At 38.1% G+C, this 21,585-nt stretch overlaps 1 protein-coding gene across 2 annotated transcripts; it reads right to left on the bottom strand.

Annotated features, from left to right (window-relative positions):
* Positions 1-1,468: 1,468 nt before the first annotated feature.
* Positions 1,469-20,481, bottom strand: LOC103909373 (B-cell receptor CD22-like). Of its 2 annotated transcripts, XR_012382506.1 has the most exons (13): positions 20,164-20,481; positions 14,876-14,946; positions 14,332-14,688; positions 9,378-9,629; positions 8,848-9,186; positions 5,433-5,681; positions 3,767-4,108; positions 3,192-3,558; positions 2,727-3,067; positions 2,555-2,648; positions 2,392-2,440; positions 2,188-2,268; positions 1,469-2,100 (listed from the first exon to the last, which is right to left on the bottom strand). XR_012382506.1 is itself a non-coding variant. In XM_073907039.1 (10 exons), the coding sequence occupies exons 1-10, from the start codon at positions 14,883-14,885 to the stop codon at positions 1,987-1,989; spliced, it is 1,806 nt and encodes a 601-aa protein (XP_073763140.1). In that variant the 5' UTR covers positions 14,886-14,903; the 3' UTR covers positions 1,469-1,986. The 2 variants fall into 2 exon arrangements, 1 of the variants encoding a protein (XP_073763140.1); XM_073907039.1 differs by lacking the exons at positions 3,767-4,108; positions 5,433-5,681; positions 20,164-20,481 and having other exon boundaries at positions 2,727-2,987; positions 3,310-3,558; positions 14,876-14,903.
* Positions 20,482-21,585: the final 1,104 nt, after the last annotated feature.

Raw genomic sequence — 21,585 nt, 5'->3', positions numbered from 1 at the left:
GCTGATTTGACGATGTTTTTAAATGCTTTCTCCAAAGCTTGAAACTCTGTCAGCGATGTCATCAGCACACAAGCAGCCAATAGTGTTCAGCTTTTTTCTGATGACTCCTCCCTCAAATTTTCATTGGCTGTGGTTTGGTAACTTGAATGAGCTGATGGGGAATGAGTTGTTGTCAGATCATGTAGTGTGTGACCCCCCTCTTGTGGATCATTCACGGAGTGTTGCGTAGTTTGAACACCACAAAGATCAAAAGACACAAAGTCAAGTCATGTAGTGTAAACAGCACAGCGATCTGCTGATGTTTAAAATCCTGTAGTGTGAACCAGGCTTTAGGCACACTATGGGCAGGCTTTTTCTCAAAGTGACCTGATTGGTAGAATTTTTTTTCTTTACTCAAAAATGATTTTAGTGTATTTTAAATGTGGGTCAAGACTGACCAAACTCACATGGCCCACTTATCAAATTTTTTAATCTGGGTCAAATACTACGTTTTTCATCTGGCCCAAATCTTGTGTGCCGCCTTAAAAACGGTGCCACCTCTGCCAAACCTGGGCCATGTTTGGCCCACATGCTGTATGCCAGTGCCGGATGAATGCCTGCTGTGCCAGCTTTATGCCAAATCTGGGCCAGAATTCTTTGCTACTAGGGAACTTTAGTTCAACTTTAATCATCTTGTGGACAGAAAGATCAAGTGTGTTTTACTGCTGCTGCTGATTTTATGTGGAGGAGAACCAAACAAAACCTAATATATAATATATATAAATAAATATATATGACTTGTTAATCTGGTTAGCACTGTCACATAAAGGGTCAGCAAAAGGGTTTCTGGATCGAGTCCCGGCTGGGTCAGTTTCTGTGTGGAGTTTGCATGTTCTTGTGGGTTTCCGGGTGCTCCGGTCCACACGCTTTATAGCGGGACTTGGTGACATAAATTGGCTGTAGTGTGTGTGTGTGTGTGTGTGTGTGTGTGTGTGTGTGTGTGTGTGTGTGTGATAAAATAAGGGACTAAGGAAAGTTAAAAAGTAAATGAATGAAATCAGGACAGTCAGAGGCATCGCAAAGAATTCTGGGCCGCTTTGGGATTTAAACTTTGGATTTAAATGGTCAACTCTACTTGTCCACTTCTCTGAATGTGATATTAGTATATTTTACATTAATAAACACATTTTTGTCACTTATCTCGCTTTAAACAGCTGCAGCTTCTCTGTTCTCGCCGTTGCTCGTTTTAATGGAGATTATTTTGGAGAGAAGTCAAATTTTCTGTTACGGTGGGCGGAGCTACGAGTCACAGACGGTAATCTGATTGATGTTTAAACATCTGCAGTCGTTAAAACTCGTTTGATTGGCCATATTTTATCATATTGTGTAAGGAAAATAGCGAATTTGAATTCATTATTAACTATTAATCAATATGTATTATAGTTATTAGCATATAAATCAGTTTCAGTATTGTGAATGTACACTTCTGGCCTTTTATCAGATTTTATGAAACCAATAAAAGTCTGTCACTGGAGGACAATCTGAAAACACACATGAACTGCACTTACTGTAATCATTAAATACACTACAGAAATGTTTATTATAAAATCAGACATTATACAAAATAAAAAACACAGTAAAAACTGTCAATACAGCACTTTAATAGAAACCGATACAGATTGCATTAAGATAAAACAATGCTTGGGTTAAAGCTTATATTTAACTCTGTTTAGAAAGTTTAACTTTAATATTTGAATTGGCAAGTGAAGCAAACAATAATTTAAAATAATGAGGAAAACACTGCCAGCCCTAAAATCTAATATAAATCTAATATAAATGCTATATTTTATCCTAAACTGTGTTTGCATAAGCAGAAGAATCCTACTGTGTGAATAAAGTCTAATATGTGTTTATGAGCAGTCAGATGTTGATGAGCTCTAATGATGATCAGTTTCTGAGGAGCTTCAGTATTTGCCTGTATATGAGCAGTAATACAGCGAGGAGAGTTTAATGTGGATCTGCTGAAGCTCCTGCTACATGTAGAGTCTCATATTCAGAAGATCTGGACTGAAGCTCAAGAGCCGTGTAGGTCTCATCATCAGGAGCTCTGGAGCCGACAGACTGTGAGAGAAACACATGAACACATCAGCCTGTGTTTATCTGGATCTGATCAATCTGACTGGAAAAGTGTTGCAGACATTTACTGACTGGGATTGTGCTGTAAACGTCAGCAGATCTTCTGGACGCTGGATCCAGAGCTGTGTACGTATCATCAGTGGAGTCAGCGCTCTATAGAGAAACATTTCTACACTTATACTGCATCACACACACACACACATCTGTGTTTATAATTCAGTGTAAACACACAAGCATATTGAACTGCAGCTGTAGATGGAGGAGTGTGTTTCTCACCTGCTTTTGCTCCACAGCTTCACTTCCAGCTGCTCTCCTCCTCTTAACACTGAAATCACAGACATATTTAATTTATTAAATACATAGAAACAGTCCATTTACAATGAATGTGAGATGTTTTAAACTGTTAAGAAGTTTCTGTGTTCAGACAAACTCTACTCACCATATGAACACAATAATGAAGATGATGATGAAGATCAATCCTCCACATCCCGCCACAGCTCCAGTAAGTGTGAGCAGAGCAGATCTCTGAACCCCTGAAACAAGACGCTGATGAAGATCATTTGACAGCAGAGACAGAAGAAACTGAAAGAGTGTCTGTTTCTAGAAAATACCTTCAGTGACTGAAACAGACTCTGATCTCTGAGAGCCATATTTATTCTCAGCCTCACAGTAGTATCGATCACTGTCACTGGAGTTAAAGCTGGAGATGTTAAAACTCTGTCCAGATCCAACAGCTGAGCTTTGACCCTCCTTAAACCAGGTGAAGTTCACAGCAGGAGGGTTTGAGTCGCTGCTGCAGCTCAGAGTCACTGAATCTCCAGACACTATTACAGCAGATCCACTGACGGACACTGAGACGCTGTTTGGTTTGTCTAAAAAATAATAACCATGTACTGACCATATATATATATATATAAACAGAATATGCTACAAAAAAATCAGTGATGAAAATCTAAACTGGTGAACAGTAAATAAACCAGCATCACCTCAAGAAGGATGTTACAACACATGTTCACAAAATGATTATAAAATGCATTTAATAATACATTATTCTTAATAAATCAAGTCTCCAATACTAACAAACACAATGCCATGCAGTCTGTATAACACATTAAAGAGTTATTTAACATAGATATAATCATAATTATACTTATTTGATACTGTTCTACTATCAATCTGTGGGTGTGTTCTCACATTCAACACTGAGATGAACAGGTGGAGATTTCAGATGTTCATTTCCTCTTGCAGCACATCTATATTCTCCAGCATCAGAGCGACTGACTGACTGCAGCTGAAGCTGATTATTCAGTGTTTCTCCAGTTAATCTCTCTGTGTTTCTGTACCAGATGAATGTAGTTTCTTCAGGCAGAGAGCAGCTGCTTTTACAGCTCAGAGTCACTGAATCTCCCTCTACAACAGTCTGCTGTGTCTCCACCTGCAGGTCTGACAGAGAAATCACAACAACTTTCTGTCAATGGTGTCTTAAGTAAAAAATGCAGTTGTCACATCATCTTGGAAATGATACTAAAATCTAAAGCTGTTCAGGCTGATGATGCAGATGCTGAAATGACAGTGTTCCAGTTATAAAGAACAATTGAATAAATTCTGATGGCTGATGGTTGGCTTTATTGGACAGTTCAGATAGTTTTACCTTTGACATCAAGCCAAACTCCAGGAACCACAGTCCATCTTCTATTCCACTTATCTGTACAGCTGCAGTAATATTTGTGTTTATCAGCTTCTGTTACTGCAGTCAAAGTGATGCTGGAAGTGTCTTTATCTCTGACACACTGAACTCTTCCTGTTTTATCAGGGTCTGTACACAGGTCTGGTGTTTCTCCATCAGTTTTAGAAGTTTTGGTCCAGAAGTCTGGTGTGAGCTTATAATCATCAGTATATGTTGGAGTACAAGACATTGTCACTGTTGATCCTTTTAATGCACAAACAGATGAAGGGCTGTATTTCACTCCCCAATACTGCAGACTATTAATCCCTGAAACAGAGATGTGACAACACTTTAAAACACACAGCTAAGATCCATGTGATGTTTGGTTCAGCTGTGTTAATTTACACAGTAAATTTAGATTTTAGTCAGAACAAAAGAACAAGAACAAAAGATAGCGGATTCAAGTGCAGAATTTAATGATATATCGTGCAGAAAACAGTGACAAAAATCCAAAAATATCAAAGAGCAAAGTAACAAACAAACAAACAAAACAAAAAACTAAGACAGGTTAACACGTACTAGACTATAGCAAAATACAAGAACAAGATCAAGAAACTCGGTATGCAAGACTTACTAGGACTGGAGACAAGAAAGACATGGAAGACAAACGACGCGATGATCAACAGTGGTGGAATGATAGGATATATAGTCCAGATAATCAACGGTAAAACAGATACAGCTGTGTTGGCAGATCAGTGTATGTGTTCCGGTGTACGCGCGTGGTAAGTATGAAGTTGTAGTCTTTTTGGGACGCTGTAGTTCCTTCTGAGACCTGTTGAACTACAGCGCCCTCGGGTGGTCACTGACCATCGTGACAGATCCAATGAAATAAAAATTCTTGGCTGAAGCATAATAAAGCACTTTGCTGAATATCAAACACTAAAATGCATTTACCTTTGCATAAATAAAAGCTCAAAGATAAATCAAATGCTTGAAGCTCAAATCACTGCCATGCAGAATATTTTGTCTGATTGGATCTTACCAAATTGTCCTTCCCTAAACATTTTCAGTTCTACTTTATTCATTAAAAAACAACGTCAATACATTGGCATCACGGTGGCGCAGTGGGTCAGTTGACTTTTTGTGTGGAGTTGCATGTTCTTCCTGCTGTGGGGTGAGTTTCCTCAGGGTGCTCCGGTTTCCCCCACAGTCCAAACACATGTGCTATAGGAATTGATATAGGAATTGAATAAACTAAATTGTCCGTAGCGTATGTGTGTGAATTAATGTGTATGGATGTTTTCTGGTGATGGTTAGGGCCAGACGGAATCAATGGACGTTTTTTGCTATTTCTGCGTAGAATTTTGGTAAAAATCTGAGGATTTTTGCTAAATTATTTTGTGAAAATCAAAACTAAAACCCTAATATGTTCATTAAAAGTAATATTTTTTTAAATTTTATTTAATGTTTAAAATGTAAATCCAATTAGATCCACTGTATTTGGCAAACAAAGCAAGTATCTCATATATTTACTAAAAGACAGACAATATTACTGGAAAAACTCTTTAATTGCAAACATACCCAAGTAAACGACAAATATTCCAAATGTGTGAAATGTTTTACTCATGCTAATAAGTTAGTTTGTACTCACAACCAACTTTGAGAAAAACAGGTGGAGATTTCAGATGTTCATTTCCTCCTGCAGCACATCTATATTCTCCAGCATCATTATAGGTGACTGACTGCAGGTGAAGCTGATTATTCAGTGTTTCTCCAGTTAATCTCTCTGTCTTTCTGAACCAGATGAATGTAGTTTCTTCAGGCAGAGAGCAGCTGCTTTTACAGCTCAGAGTGACTGAACCTCCCTCTACAACAGTCTGCTGTGTCTCCACCTGCAGGTCTGACAGAGAAATTACAACATTTAAAAATCATAGTAGAGATCTGTGCAAGACTAAAATTTTTTTAGTTTTAGATCTAATTTTCCAAAATCTCACGGTAAAATTGTCCACTGCCAAAAGAGAGAGAGAACAGATAAAAGTGTAGGTTGTGCAAGGGTTGTAGGCTAAATGTCAGTTTTGTTTGCCCCTTTGTGATGAGACATGAGTGCCGTGTGACTTGAGTGAGGTTTGTGGCTGGTGAGGCATTGACTCTTTCGAAGTCACATTTACAAACATTTTCACTCAATATATTTGACAACTACCGACTGTGTTTCATATATCACATCAGCCAGGGGCACAACTGCAAATTTACTGAGGGGTATGCAGGTTCAAGTTTTGCTCACCCCCCTTGTTAACAGGTTTCAAACATATCAAAACACAACTGAAAAAGTATGAAGAAGTAAAAATATAATTACACTAAGCCTGTAATGAGTCACAAATAATTACATCCCATCCCACCCCAAATTTTTTTTCTTGAATTTTATTTTCCTCATTGAATGATTATAGCACCCTGACATGCCTTGCTTTTGTGCTACATTTGTCAAAACAAAATGATAGATATGGGAGTCCTAAAGGGCAAAAAAACATAAAAATGAATTCACTTCTCATATGCGAGGTGTAAGGTCTTTACATGAACAATTGACTGACAGTGCTATTACACCCCTCACAAAGTGAAATAAAAAAGACTTTAAAATTTAAAAAAATAAAAAATAAATTTTGTAAAAAATTTTGTAAAAAATAAGCAGAGACAAACTGCCTGAAATGTTTTATTTTATCAAAATATTATGGGCAAACTTTTTATAATTAAATTTTTTTAATTATCAAAGGCCCGATGTATAAATATAGTACATAATAAATTTATAAAAACATGTATATGGTATAAAATAGATCTTGTTAGGATTAATAAACATTATAAATGTATATGTAAATATACTGACTATTTGTTCATGTGTCAGTTTTAACAGGGTTAAAAAAACATTATAATCATTATACAATTTATACAGGGGAATTTTTTATCCAAATGTTATTTAATTTATTTTTTTTTATCCAGCTGCAACGGATCAATCAAATGGTCAATGGAGGTGGAGGGGCGGTATGATTTTTTTATTTATTAAATACAATATTATACTCATATAAAATGCAAAATAAACATTCTTTACAAAAAAATATTTATTTATTTTGATATTTGAAACTTTTAGTAAGGAAAATTTCAAAAATAGTGACTCCGCATGTGTGGTGCCCCTATGAAACGCATATAGTGCAAACCCCTTTTTGTGCCTCTGATATCAGCATCATTTCCATACATGTATCAGATACATATTGGGCCACAGAAGAATACATACATATATATATATATATAAATAGACCTCCTAAAAACACCTAGCTGGAATCCTGACAGCCTATAGCAGTGGTCACCAAAGTTGTTCCTGGAAGGTCGGTGTCCTGCAGATTTTAGCTCCAACCCTAATCAAACACACCTGAGCAAGCTAATCAAGGTCTTACTAGGGCCCCGTTTACACTAATGCGTTTTAGTTTGAAAACGCATAAGTTTTGCTACGGTTACGCCATCCGTCCACACTACGCCGGAGTTCTCGAGCGCCGAAAACGGAGCGTTTCGAAAACGCTGGAGAGGCCGTTTTCATTCTGAAACGCAGCTGCTCCGTCTCAGTGTGGATGGGGAAAAAGGAGACATTTGAAAACGGAGGCGGGGCTGCAGACATTCGCCTCTCTGATTGGGGCTTTTCCTGAATATTAAGTAGCCTAACACACAGTTCAGTCCTGCATCTTCTCCGTGTAAGTTCAGACTTCGCAAGTTTGATCATGGCTGCAGTCTCTTCTTGTCAGTTTGATATGGAAAACAGACTATACCGAGGACACGGGTAAATCTTCAAAGGGAACAGTGTACTTTATAACTTCATTCACATCACCCTGGCTACGTTGTTTTACTTTCTCAACAATAAAATGTAAACATGATATAAGGAACTGCCTATTTTCATTTTAATATTAACAACTAAACAGACAGCAGAAATGTTGAGGCGCCGTGCTGCAAATATGAGCGTCATCTTCACTGTGTGCATATTTATAACAAAACGGAGCCTACAACAACTGCCTCCTTTCAATTTCAGTGAAAATACGAAACACACCCTCTCTTTGCTGAATATCAGTTTTAATAATCAATAATGGCCATTATAAAAGTATAACATACAATAAGTTTATACATTATAGGAAATAAAGGCAAGCGATCAGTCAATATACAGAATGTACGTGCTTACATTAATCATTAACTTATCTTTGCGCTTAGCCAAAACACGTTACCTGAGAACAAGTAATAGATTTCAATGACCAAAGAATATGTCGTTAAATAAAGACAACAAGATGAAAGAAATATTCCGTTTAATAAATATAGTGAGATTAGATCCAGCAGGAGATGCTTGATGAGAAGTCCGACTAGCACAGCTCTCATCTGGGTAGATTGGCTACAGCGCTTGCCTGAGAGTGTGTGTGTGGTCACGTGATGTGCGTTTTCAGCGTTTTGGTGTGGACGGAGAGCAGTTCAGAAACGCTGGGTGAAACGCGAGTGTGGACGCGGATCGTTTTCATTCTAAAACGCCGTTTTAAAACTAAAACGCACTAGTGTAAACGGGGCCTAGGTATACTTAAAACACCTAGGCAGGTGTGTTGAGGCAAGTAGGAGCAAAACCCTGTAGGGACACCGGCCCTCCAGGACCGAGATTGGTGACCCCTGGGCTATAGCAAATGACACACAGCACCATGGCGGATGCGCACGCTCTCTTCTTCACACACATATACACACACACACACACAAACACGGTGCACACTCTTTCCTCTTTTGCTCGCTCATTCGCTCGCTGTCTCTCTCAGGAATGCTATATTGTTAGCCCGCCCGCTCCTATGCAAGTTACCGATCGCCATCGCGTTTTATTCAGAAATGTATTTCTTGGCACAAGAAATCAGGTCGGGTGCAGAACCAATTAAAGCATTTCAAATAGCTGTTGTGCCATAAACACATGATATTGATGTTGTTCAGATGGTGGATTCATTTCTGTAAAATAAAGAGCTGCTGTGTTCATGGAGACCTGAAAAAAGTCCTGATCTCAGTTTATTTACCTGTGACATCAAGACGAGCTCCAGGAATCACAGTCCATCTTTTATTCTCTTTATCTGTGAATCTGCAGTAGTAGATGTGTTTATCAGCTTCTGTTACTGCAGTCAAAGTGATGATTAAAGTGTCTTTATCTCTGACACACTGAATTCCTCCTCTTTTGTCTGGATCTGTACACAGGTCTGGAGGTTCTTCACCAGTTACAGCAGGTTTGGTTGAGACAGATTTCATAAGATGATAATCAGCATGTGTTGAAGTACAGGATATTTTCACTGTTGATCCCTTTAATGCACAAACATATGAAGGACTGTAACTCACTCCCCAATCCACCAGACCATAAACCGCTGAAACACAGACATGAGGAAAACTATAAAACAGGCTTTTAGCAAAAATAAATTCACAAAAATCTTTAGTTTTGCTCTCAACTATTGAAAACACACAAAAGATATTCGAGGAAAGCTTTACATGTTCACTCATATTAATTTAAGAAACTCCACATGTGAGATATTTCACTCATCTTCTTGTTTATACTCACATCCTACTTTGACATAAACAGCAGGAGAGATCAGATGTTCATTTCCTCCTACAGCACACTGATAATATCCAGCATCATAATAGCTGACTGACTGCAGATGAAGCTGATTCTCTGTTCTGATTCCTTTATTTAATCTCTCTGTGTTTCTGTACCAGATGAATGTAGTTTCTTCAGGCAGAGAGCAGCTGCTTTTACAGCTCAGAGTCACTGAGTCTCCCTCTTTAACAATCTGTTGTGTCTCCACCTGCAGGTCTGACACAGAAATAACAACAGTTCATTGGTTTATCACATAGACTGTAAAATATATGGACGTAGTATCCGTGACGTCACCCTTGAACCGTTTTCAGATGACTGATCTAGAGCCTACAGCTAATCAATCTGCCAGATTCTGAAGTGCATTACAGCTCTAAATATAAATTTAAATGATAAATGATCTTAAATAAAACAAATACATGTATAGAGATGGTATATAAGTATATAACTTTACTCACATGGGAAACGGAGGCCACGTGAATGGTTTGTGAGCACAATTAAGTGCACTCAGCATGCCATCTAATAATTGTAGGAAACAAGTCCAAAAGGCAGTTGACTGTGTAAAGCCCCATAAAACAATACAGAAATACGATAAATATGCCGAGTTCAGTGGCTAATCTGCAGGATTCAGCTAAAGTGACGTGACGGCGACCAGCAAGACCTAGCTGTCACTCAAGTGGCCACGCCCTTAATTATGCAAACTTAATATAACTTAATATGAAGGAAACGGATGAGTTATAAAAAAATTCACCCCCTCACAGTTGTCATGAAGGGTAATATTAGCTGTATTAACCAAAATCTTTCTTTGTAGCAGGCTGTAAACACCTTTTTTTCTGCTGTAAAGTTGGCCATTCTAACAGTGGCCTCAATTGAAATTTGCTCTGTTTTGGAGCCAGGAGCGGCCAGGACTGGAATTTCGGATGAATTGCAGTTTTAGTTACTTCCGTATTGGCTTCCTGAGGGAGAGCGGGAGGTTGCCGCTTGGTTTATCATCACCTGAATGTGAAAATTCAAACAATAACCAAAAGTCTATCATCATTTAATAATTTAGTGTAACCTGCAAAATCTTCTTTCCTCTCCAGAATACTGGTTATCATTTAGTAGCTGTTCTGTTTTGTACTACAGAGCTGTCATAATATAATGTCATGTAACATGAATATACAGTACATACAGCTCAAACATAAAAGCAGTTATGGTTAGAAGTACATTTTTATTTGAAATATAGATTTTATGGTAACATATTACAATAACAGTACATGAATACTAGCATGCTAATATGTAATTTAAATGTTACTTCATTTTGAACTGACGATGAGTTAAGGTATGCACTAATCAAGAACTTTAACTACGACATGAGTTCATGTGTGAATAATGGCTTACATCGTAATAAATCTTACATCTTAATGAACTCTTTTCACAAGACTTTGACAGATTTAACAGTCATTAGCATCTTAAATCCTTGAAAGTTTTTAATATATATATATATATATATATTTTTTTTTTTTTCATGTATGTACATTGATGAAAAAATGTATGCAGCGTCCACACTGTACGCACTAGATGGATGTGCATAACTGTTATGTTTAAACACATGAGTTTAATGTAGTTAAGAATGAGTTAATAATAATGGGCCCCCTTCAAGTAAAGTCATGACATAAAGCTTCATGTTCATGTTAGTTATATTTAACTAAAACTAAAATGTTTACTAATACAAGCATGAACTAACAGGTTATTAAGGTAGCCATTATTCACACACAGGACTCATGTTTTAGTTAAAGTTTGTTCTTGATTATTGCATGCCTCAACTTATCATTAGTTCATAATAATGTAAAGTTTAATTTACATAATAGTACATCTGTAAGAGTCTACATTATCATATGCATTTGTTTATATGGTCTTTTTAACCAAAGAAGGCTCATACCAATTCCAAAGGCAGATACTGATTAGATCAGGGCCCGGTGTGTGGACTTTGGGGGTTTTATGATGTGGTCACATGTTGATTGGTCAGTTTGAATGTCTCAGTATTTGGGCTTTGGTCACATGGTCAAGAAAGAAACAAAATAGCTGGTAAATGTTGGCTCTGCCTTTTTTCCTGGTCTGCGCTCTCCTGCTCTGCTCCTCTCCTCCTCTCGAGTCTATTTTCTCTGCCTCTTTGAGGCCAACTTACTCTTTTTGTCTCTCCCTCCCTTAGTCTCTTCTTCTACCTCTGGTGACTTTATTTTTAATTTAAGCTGGGTACAATTAATATAATATGTTTTTATCATTTCATAAATGTTACAGATTTTCTTGAATGTACACCCTACAATGGCTGAGGTAAGACCTAGTGCAAGACCCTAGTGCATATACAGTTGGAGTCAGAATTATTAGTGCCCCTGTTTATTTTTTCCCGATTTCTGTTTGATGGAGAGCAGATTTTTTCAACACATTTCTAAACATAATAGTTTTAATAACTCATTTCTAATAACTGATTTATTTTATCTTTGCCATGATGACAGTAAATATTATTTGACTAGATATTTTTCAAGACACTTCTATACATTGATTGTTTTATTCTGTAGGCTATTGAGAAATATATAGCTTAAAGAGGCTAATAATTTTGTCGTTAAAATGGTTTTATAGAATTGCTTTTATTCTGACCAAAATTAAACAAATAAGACTTTCTCCAGAAGAAAAAACATTATCAGACATACTGTGAAAATGTCCTTGCTCTGTTAAACATCATTTGGGAAAAATTTAAAACAGAAAAGGCAACACAGTGGTGCAGTGAGTAGCACGTTCGCCTTACAGCAAGAAGGTTGCTGGTTTAATTCTCGGCTCAGTTTGCATTTCTGTGTGGAGTTTGCATGTTCTCCCTGCCTTCGCATGGGTTTCCTCCGGGTGCTTTGGTTTCCCCCACAGTCCAAAGACATGCGGTACAGGTGAATTGGGTAGGCTAAATTGTCCGTAGTGTATGAGTGTGTGTGTGTGTGTGGATGTTTTCCAGAGATGGGTTGCGGCTGAAAGGGCATCCACTGCACAAAAACTTGCTGGATAAGTTGGCGGTTCATTCCGCTGTGGCGACCTCGGATTAATAAAGGGACTAAGCCGACAAGAAAATGAATAAATGAATGAATAAATGAATGAATGATTAAAACAGAATTAAAAGCAGCCCCTTTGATTTTTTCTTTTTTTTCTGACTTCAACTGTATATTCTTAAAAAACAGAAAGAGGCTTCAGATTTTCTTGAACTGTTCTGTTTTTTTTTTTTTTTTTTTTTTTTTTTTTTTTTTGTGAACCAAATCTTTTCCATTCTAAAAGCATGTGAAAAATCAAAAACCCATTGCAGATTAAAAGAGGGAACTGCTGACTTCAAATTCATAAGAATAATTTGTCTAGCCAGTAAAGTTACAAAGTCTACACTATCAGCCTGTAATGAATTGAATTCAACATATTTTGGCAGAATTCAGTGACCGTGCTGTTAAAGGGTTTGAGTCTATTGAAAATCAGTCCATTTCAAACAAGATCAGAAACTATGTAACTGTGTGGCTGGTTTAGTTATACATGGAAGGCAAGTTGGGTTAAGATTAGGGAACATTTTATTCAGTTTAGTTCTAGACCAGAGTATTCTGGCCACAACCTTGAACTGAATGAGAGTATGCCTTGCGTTTATTGATGATGATGAATGTATTCATGCAGGAATAAGATCTTAGATATTTTTTTCAATCGTTAAATTCAGTTCCTCTTCACAAAGAGCCCTCAATAGATGTGTTGAGGCAGATTGTTTTGTGGTAATTATAGTAAAGATTTTGAAATATCCCCTTTCAAATAGGTATGAAGGTCAAATATATCATCAAGTATACTTTTATTTGGCACAATGGGGAAATCAGGACCTACTCGCACTACTCAGGCCATCTGATTCGAGCCCAGGCACAGTTTACTTTGCCGTGCCTGGCCTGATTGGAAGAGGTGTGCCAGGTTGGGCTTTTGGCACAGTAAGCTTGTAGTGTGAGTGTGATGTAAGTGTGCTCCGGCTCAGTAGTTATAAAATGCAGTGTGAGTGCTGTCTAAGGAGAGAGAGAAGGGGAGACAAGCGTGCTTCAGCACGGTTCAACACAACCGTGTCTAAAGAAAGTATGCTCTTAACTGCTTATGAATAAAGCTCCGTAACTGAAAGTATCTAAATTTAAAATTTAGAAAAAGAATTGAGTAGGTAAAATCTTTTCTGAATCTTTCACAATCATCTAACCCCCAACTATCTTACTTGAAGATCATGTTTCCTGGATGTTTTTTGACTTTTCTAAATGGTGCCCATGTGTTTTCATGAACTACTGCTCTCATAAAACAAACCCTCCAGAACACTTGGCATATTTATCAAAATTCACATCATTTTAGTTTATTTTCAATGTTTTGTTAAGCACAAAAGTCACCATTCCATTATTATGAGCAAGAGCAATCAGGACATTTTATTTTTGTTCCAATTGTTATAATTTCTGCTTTTGTTCAGAAACAAAGTCACACATTCATTTTCCATCAGCTTAGTCTCAGATTTATCAGGGGGCCCCACAGCAGACTGAATATGCATTACACAGCAGAAGACCTTCCAGCCGCAAATCAGCACCGGGAAACACCCATACACACATTCTCGCACACACAAACTCATACACTACGGTCAATTTATATTATTCAGTTCACCCATAGTTTATGTGTTTGGACTGTGGGGTAAAACAGAGCACACAGAGGAAACCCACGGCAACACGGGGAGAACATGCAAACTCCACACAGAAATGCCAACTGACCCAGCCTGGATTCAAACCAGCCACCTTCTTGCTGTGAGGTTAGAGTGCTAATGATCTGCTGCCCCAAAGTCATACAGCAGATACAAAAAGATTATAAAATGACTGATGTGTGTGTGTTTCTGTGTTTGTGAAAGTTCTTCTTCTACCTGTGACGTCCAGCTGAACTCCAGGAACACCAGTCCAGTTTCCACCCTCAACATCAGTAGTGATTCTGCAGTAGTAGATGTGTTCATCAGCTTCTGTTACTGCAGTCAAAGTGATGCTGGAAGTGTCTCTATATTTTCTGTTTTTTTCTGTACTGACACACTGAACTCTTCCTGTTTTTTCAGGGTCTGAACACAGGTCTGGTTGTTCCCCACCAGTATGTCTGGTCCAGAAGACTCTTCTGAGCTGATGATTATGAGGATATATTGCAGTACAGGATATTTTCACTGTTGATCCCTTTATTGCACAAACAGATGAAGAGCTGTAACTCACTCCCCAACCCTGCTGACCATTACACTCTGAAACACAGACATCAGAAATGGAGGATTTTCAAGCAATGCACAAAACCAACCTTTTCTCTCTTATTTTATATTGTCTCTGTCAGTAAAACACTGCTGTGGCTTTCTGATACACAAAGTGTGAAGAGCTCAGTCGTCTTTTCAAGAGTGTTAAAGTTTGTCTATAGTGACTGTAGTGAAAACTCACCCGCAGTCATGATCACTAAGATCAGAGAAAGAGATGCTCTGAAAGACCTCAACATAGTGACTTCTGCAATCCTACAAATGACAAATATGACAGTATGAGCATCATCTCTACACAACAGCACAAACTCTATTGTGTGAACAGTCTGTAGATGGAGAACAAGATCATTTCTGAATAATCCACTGCTCACTGAAGGCTTGATGTGCTGAAGATGTTTCTCCTGTCAGGCCTCGTGTGTCTGAAGAGCTTCATTACAGGTAACATGAGTTATGAAATCAATTACTTTTGTCAAGTAACTTTTCAAATATATGTAGTAGAGATCTACTATTTTTTAAGGGCATGAAACCACCTCGTTTCAGCAGGGTGTTTTCACACCTCTACTTTGGAAAAAAAAGTCAGAAAAGTGGGCGTGTCCAGCTCTTTTTAGGGGGGAGTGTCAGAGGAACTAAAGTGGGATGGTGTGGGAGTGTCTATTTGGGCATGCGCGAGGGGAGAAAGGGACTGTGTTTACATGGACATCTGTAGTCGAATTATTTACCAAATTATTAAATGGTGGACTTTAACTGCAGTTTGGCTCTTTCATTCAGGGAATTCATTCCTGTACCTCATGACAAATGAGATATTTGATTCGAGGAGCTGCTCTAAGCGTGTATTTTTCATGCAATGTTTGATACCGCACGGCGAATGAGAGAAAAATACCTCAGCATTTCCCGGAAACTTAGATGCACACGGCAGGTAGCGTCAGAAAGCCGCGTGTGTTATTCCAGTTAAAAAATGCGGTGAAAATCCTACACGAGGTTAAAGTTTGGTTGTGGTGCTAACATGTGTACACTCGGTGCAATAGTTTGTTCGATACAAACAAACTGAATAAACAAAGAGCACTGGTCGCTCACTTATCAAATCTGTAGAGACAGGACAATCACCAGCAACTAGAGCCGCGTCTTTATTAAGAGACGACTACAAGCGAATCCGATCTCAGCGTTTGCAGATGAGAACAGCTCTCAGGTAAACAATGTTCCTCCTTAGACACGTAAGTTATTGTTGTCGAGCGTCGCGTACACTGTTAATCCACACGTGAGTCTGAGCACTCACAGAGAGAAAATGAAAACAAAACTTAACTGCAGCAAACTATAAAAGCAACACTTCACGCTTGTTTTGCCAACACAATGTGACGTCTCTGTCGTCTAAACACTGTGACAGTAATGAATATTAATGAAGTTGCACAATAGAGCGCGCTGATTGGTTTGAACCAAGCTTTACTCATGCATTAATGTATCACACTATAAGACGTAATAAGACACACTCTGGCACAGACGTCCAGTCTGCACGCTGGAATACACGCTATTATGTCATGACCGTGATGCAGCTTCAAAAATTAATTTCAAACCGGAAGTACGAATTTGCTTAAAATAACACAAAAACAACCAATTTACACTTTTTTGTGAAATATAGGTGTCCTAATAGTGTTTTTAGCAGTGTGGGACACATATTCGACTGTCAACAGCTCAAAACATGTGTTTTGGTGTTTCGGGACCCTTTAATGCCGCCTGACCATTCAGAACATGCATAAAGCTGCTATAATCAGTCTGAGACGATACAATAATAAATAAGTTCGGTTTGACCTCTGCTTGTGTTCAGATATAAAACTGGTTTTCCTGTAGGCAAAGAAGAGGAAGCAGCCATAGTGAGAGACAGGGCCAGAGTGGGACTCCTTTTCAGCCCTGGAGTTTCAAGCCTTAGACCGGCCCACCTCAGTTCACAACTGGCTATATTAAAATAATGCCATTTCCAATTCATTTTCTAATGACACTATCACGTCTTTTTCACGGAAACAGCTGCTTTAGAACTTTAAATGTTTTTCATAAATACGAGAACATTAAAGGGTAGCTAAATCTCCAACACTATTCTGTAAAACATCACAATGTCCTTTCCTGCAATATCTGAATATATATTCTGTGCAAAATCCTTTATAGAAATCCAGTTCTTTGTAACGATGGTCACACAAAAAATAAAAAGAAAATATGTACACCTACACAAGTAACCCAAACAGTATTATATGCTATAATATTATATGCTATAAGCTGCTATGCTGGTGATTTTAGAATAAAAAATAATTATTGCACTGATATCTGCAAGACTTTTGACCACAGTATTACTTTCTATTGATGGCTTAATCTTAATCTTTATGTCAGATTTATTAATATAGTAAATCATTTTTTGAATCATTGATTTTTATTGAGCAGGTGTAATATTCATTAATATTAATTATTTGAATTCTTATATTCACTAAGGTTCTGACAATAAGTTGTCGAATGATAGTTACCTCATCATTAACCTGCGGGCTGCATTTTGCTCACGGGGCTGTGAGTAAATAAATAAAAAGAGCAGAGCTGCGGCAGAATAATGATAAAAAGAGTGAGGCTATGGTCAAATAAATAAATTAATGAAAAAACTGTGACTGCTGAAAGTGCAAGCAGCTAGGGACACCGGCCCTCGTGACCAAAAAAAGAACCGGCCCACCGGGAATTCTCCTGGTCCTCCCGATTAGCCAATCCGAGCCTGGTGAGAGCAAGCAAAGCCAATGGACCCTTTTCAGATTTCCAGGATTCTCAGCAGTGGAAGTCGTCAACTTAGAGCTCAATAAATGGGAGAGTACAACAAATATTTTTTTACAATCCTATTTGCTGAAATAATAGTTTTCAAGACTCTCAGAAAAAGGAAATATAACTTGTGTAAAACTGATAATGACAGCCAGAAGAGAAAACAACATTAAATTTGCTGTACCGCCAAAGATGGTATAATACATACATATATACATAAAAGGCAGCACGGTGGCTCAATGGTTAGCACTGTCACCGCACAGCAAGAAGGTCGCTGGTTCAAGTCCCGGCTGAGACAGTTGGCATTTCTGTGCTCCGGTTTCCCCCACAGTCCAAACACATGCTCTATAGGGGATGAACTTAATTGGCTGTTGTGTATGAGTGTGTGTGTGTGTGTGTATGTGTGTGTGTTTGAATGAGTGTGTATGGGTGTTTCCCAGTTCTGGGTTGTGGCTGGAAGGGCATCTGCTTTTTAAAACATATGCTGGATAAGTTGGTGCTTCATAATAAATAAAGGAATGAAATACATAAAAATGCTCATATTTAAAAAAAAAATCTAAATATTAAAAATTTTCAAGAATTTGATAACTGTGAAATGCATTCGTTTGAAAAGTGTCGATAGTTGACAAATCAAAAATGTTTAGTCAAAAGGTGTAATGGCTAATGCTAATGCCAGTACGTGAAGAAGGAGACAAGAGGTCCTTCTGTTTTTAAGGGAACCTATGATGAAAATCTTTTGTAAGCTGTTTGGACAGAACTGTGAGTAGGTATAGTGTGTCCACAGTCATATCGGAGTGATATGAAGTCAATAAGTCTTTTTTAAATTTCCTGATGTTAAAATAGGACCCAAATCCCAGTGATTTTGAGGCCCACCACAACATGACGTAGGAGTTTTCAATGGGCAGAGTTTTCTCTGCACATTGAATTGATTGACAGACGCTATGTTTTTAGAATAGCATCTATACACTCAGCCATAGAATTTTTTATTTTTATTTTTGCAAATAAACTGGGTTTAAAATATCTGTTCAACTCTCTGTCATTGTTTTATAAGCTGTATACGTTTAAAACATTTTTAAAACGAGCACGTTTGTATTACAGTAAAATTGCGGCGTAACACTTAACTGCTATAATTACCACAGCCACACGGTGTCAGTACACGCTAATATGTGCATGTGTGTGTACTGCAAAAGACATTGGTTTGAGACTCATCATTTCAGAAAGGCTTGAATAAACTCCACAACAAATACATGAAATAAACTTACTTACACACGCAACACGAATTCCATCATGCAACTGAAGGACGCAGAGCTTGAAGGTAAACAAACAGCGGTTTATAGGCATCCATAAGCATCTTATGGATAATTATTTACACGGTTGGCATTAAGAAGAAACATATAATCGTTATCTGACTAACATCCAGCAGCTAAATGTGTCTGGAAAAATATTCAAAGGCTTTTATTTTCATAAACCGCGCGGATGTGAATGCGTCTAACTATTCTAATTGGCTAAAGCAGATGTCTCACATCAGCACGTTCTAGACGTGCACGCGCTCTTTCCGGCAATCTTCCTAATGTGTTCACACAGCGCAGCATTCTGGCAAATTACCGGTAATGTTAAAACTTCTCTTTCTGGAAAATAGCCAGAACAAATTTACCGGTATTTTCAAAAAAGACCTGTTCACACATACAAAGGGAAGAAGGTCTGTATGTGTGAAAGGGGGTATTGCCATATGTCATTTATTAATGCAGTTTTAATTTTGTAATTTTTGTAATTTCGCAGCTTGCAAAATTGTAAACATGTTTCCAGTATTCTTAATAAATTAAAATAGAGGCTTGAAAAACAGATGCTGGAGTAACACTTGTTTTTTTAAGCTAATCGATTTGCAAAGTTTTATTAAGTAAACTGGATTGCTTTTTGAAATAAAATAAACTCTGTAAATCCAAGATAAATTGAGAAAACATCTTAGCACAGCTTGCATGAAAGAGCAGTTAGGAATACTTGCAAAGTGTGTTTCACCACTGTAATGCCAAGTTCAGACTGCGTGATTTTAGCCCCACTTTTGGCTCGCCGACAAGTTTTGAGAAATAGCCGACAAATGCCTGAAATCACTAGCAAATCGGTGCTCAGTGAATAAACTATTAAAGACGTGATCTGAGAGAATTGCCGATGAGTCGCAGACACTCGTGAGATATTTGGTATGCTAAATATCTGAAGCTGTCGGCGATTTACATCATGCCATGTGAAATGTGTTCTGACTAAAAATAACATCAGCGATCACGTACAGCAAAGCGGGACGCTGGGGGAGAAGTTAAGGCCTTCTTTCCACACTATTTGATCCCAAGAAATTTTTATTTCAAAGTTATCTGCAATTTTTCCTGTTGTAAAGTCATGCAGTGTAAAACCTGTCGCCAATCCATCATGCAGTGTAAACACAGCAGCAATGAAATGTTCCAGCAGATAGTCATACAGTGTGAAAACATCTTTGACATGACTACTTCTGAAAGTGGCATTAGTGCTATTTTGTGCCATTTTTGTTAGAGTAAAGCACCAGCAGAGTCTGAACATCCCTGCACATTAAACACACGTCTATAACCGTTATTGAGCTTCTGTTAACTCAACATTCAGCAGATGCATTCATACAGATATCAGTCGTAGATCAACAGAATTATTTGAATGTTAAAATGTTCTTACCGTGCTGCAGTGTCTCAGTGTCGATGCTCAAATGAGGAAAACATCAGCTTAAGCTATTACTGTAAACGGCCAGTTTTCACACTTTATAAATGTGCTGTAAAAATAAACAGTATTTGTCTTCCTCTTCTTGGATGTGTTTGACACCATCTCGAATGCACCAGATCATCTCCTGCAGTCGCTCTCATTGACAGAGTCAAACAGCTGAATTCATTATTGTTCAGTGTTTGAGAGAGAAAATGTAAAATCACAATTAGTTTGGAAACAGAACTGAGTTAAACACGTTAAATGAGTGTCTGAGCATCACCAGACGAAGCTTTGCAGCTCTTAGTGTCACTTCCTGTTTTTGACTCGAGTGTTAGCGATACTCCATTCACAGCCATCAGCGGTCAGTGTGTGTAAGTGAGTCAGAGGTAGTTTCACAAAGACGACACACGCAACTTTGCAGCAAGAAATGTTTTTCAGTGTTTAGATTAAATAAATATAAAGATTAAATAATTTAAAAATTGAAAAATGACACAAGTCCAAACACATGCGGTCAGGTGAATTGGGTAGGCTAAATTGTCCGTAGTGTATGAGTGTGTGTGAATGTTTCCTAAGGATGGGTTGTGGCTGGAAGGGCATCCGCTGCTTAAAATGTACTGGATGAGATGACGGTTCATTCCACTGTGGCGACACCGGATTAATAAAGGGACTAAGCCATTAAGAAAATTAATGAATAAATAATATAAGCCTGCAAGTATATAAAGTTAAGTAATGACTCTGTAACGAAGTGGCTGACACAGAGGGATCCATTTGCAGTGTTTTTATTAAACACAGTTAAATAAACAATAGCACACAGATGTTGTGCGTGCGCAAACTCACATCAAACATAGTAATATGTAGTCGTTTGGCTGGCGGCAGGTAAACACAGGATGAGTATGCAGGCATGGGTCAGAGGCAGGCGGCTAGTATCAGAGTCTATAATCAGGCTAGAGTTCAAAGGCAGGCGGCGAGGATCAAAGTCAGGATTCAGGCTGAAGTATAAGGCAGGCGGCAGGCAAGACTTAGTCAACAAACAAAGCAGGATCACAACAGTAAGGCAGACAAGGATGAGACCGCTCAGTAGTGTTAGCTGGGGCAAAACAAGACTTCGCAATCAAGCAGCGCGTGTGTGTGTGCGTTTGTGTGCTGCTTATATGTGTGTGGAGTGTGATTGCTGGATGTGCTTCAGGTGTGTCTGCAATCAGTGTAGATGGGTGACGTAATGTCAATAGTCCGGTGATGATGACCTCTGCTGGCCAGCGAGGGGAATGACTGGGACCGAGTCGGTGACAGACATAATATAAACTTTAAAGTTCAAACAGGCTGCAAAAATCAGCGAAACAAGAAAACATTTGCTGCACTTTCTAAATTAGTGCTTTAATAAATACTTTAAAGAGGGGT

The sequence above is a fragment of the Danio rerio genome, chromosome 1, assembly GCF_049306965.1.
Source record: "Danio rerio strain Tuebingen ecotype United States chromosome 1, GRCz12tu, whole genome shotgun sequence".
Lineage (NCBI taxonomy): Eukaryota > Metazoa > Chordata > Actinopteri > Cypriniformes > Danionidae > Danio > Danio rerio.
Note: the sequence above shows the minus strand (reverse complement) of the source record. Positions and strands in the feature narration are given on the sequence as shown.

Coding starts and splice junctions, on each gene's coding strand:
- LOC103909373 (XM_073907039.1), bottom strand. Junction 2,649..2,726: donor GTCTGTTTCAGTCACTGAAG/GTATTTTCTAGA, acceptor GTCTTGTTTCAG/GGGTTCAGAGATCTGCTCTG. Junction 2,269..2,391: donor AAGCTGTGGAGCAAAAGCAG/GTGAGAAACACA, acceptor GTTTCTCTATAG/AGCGCTGACTCCACTGATGA.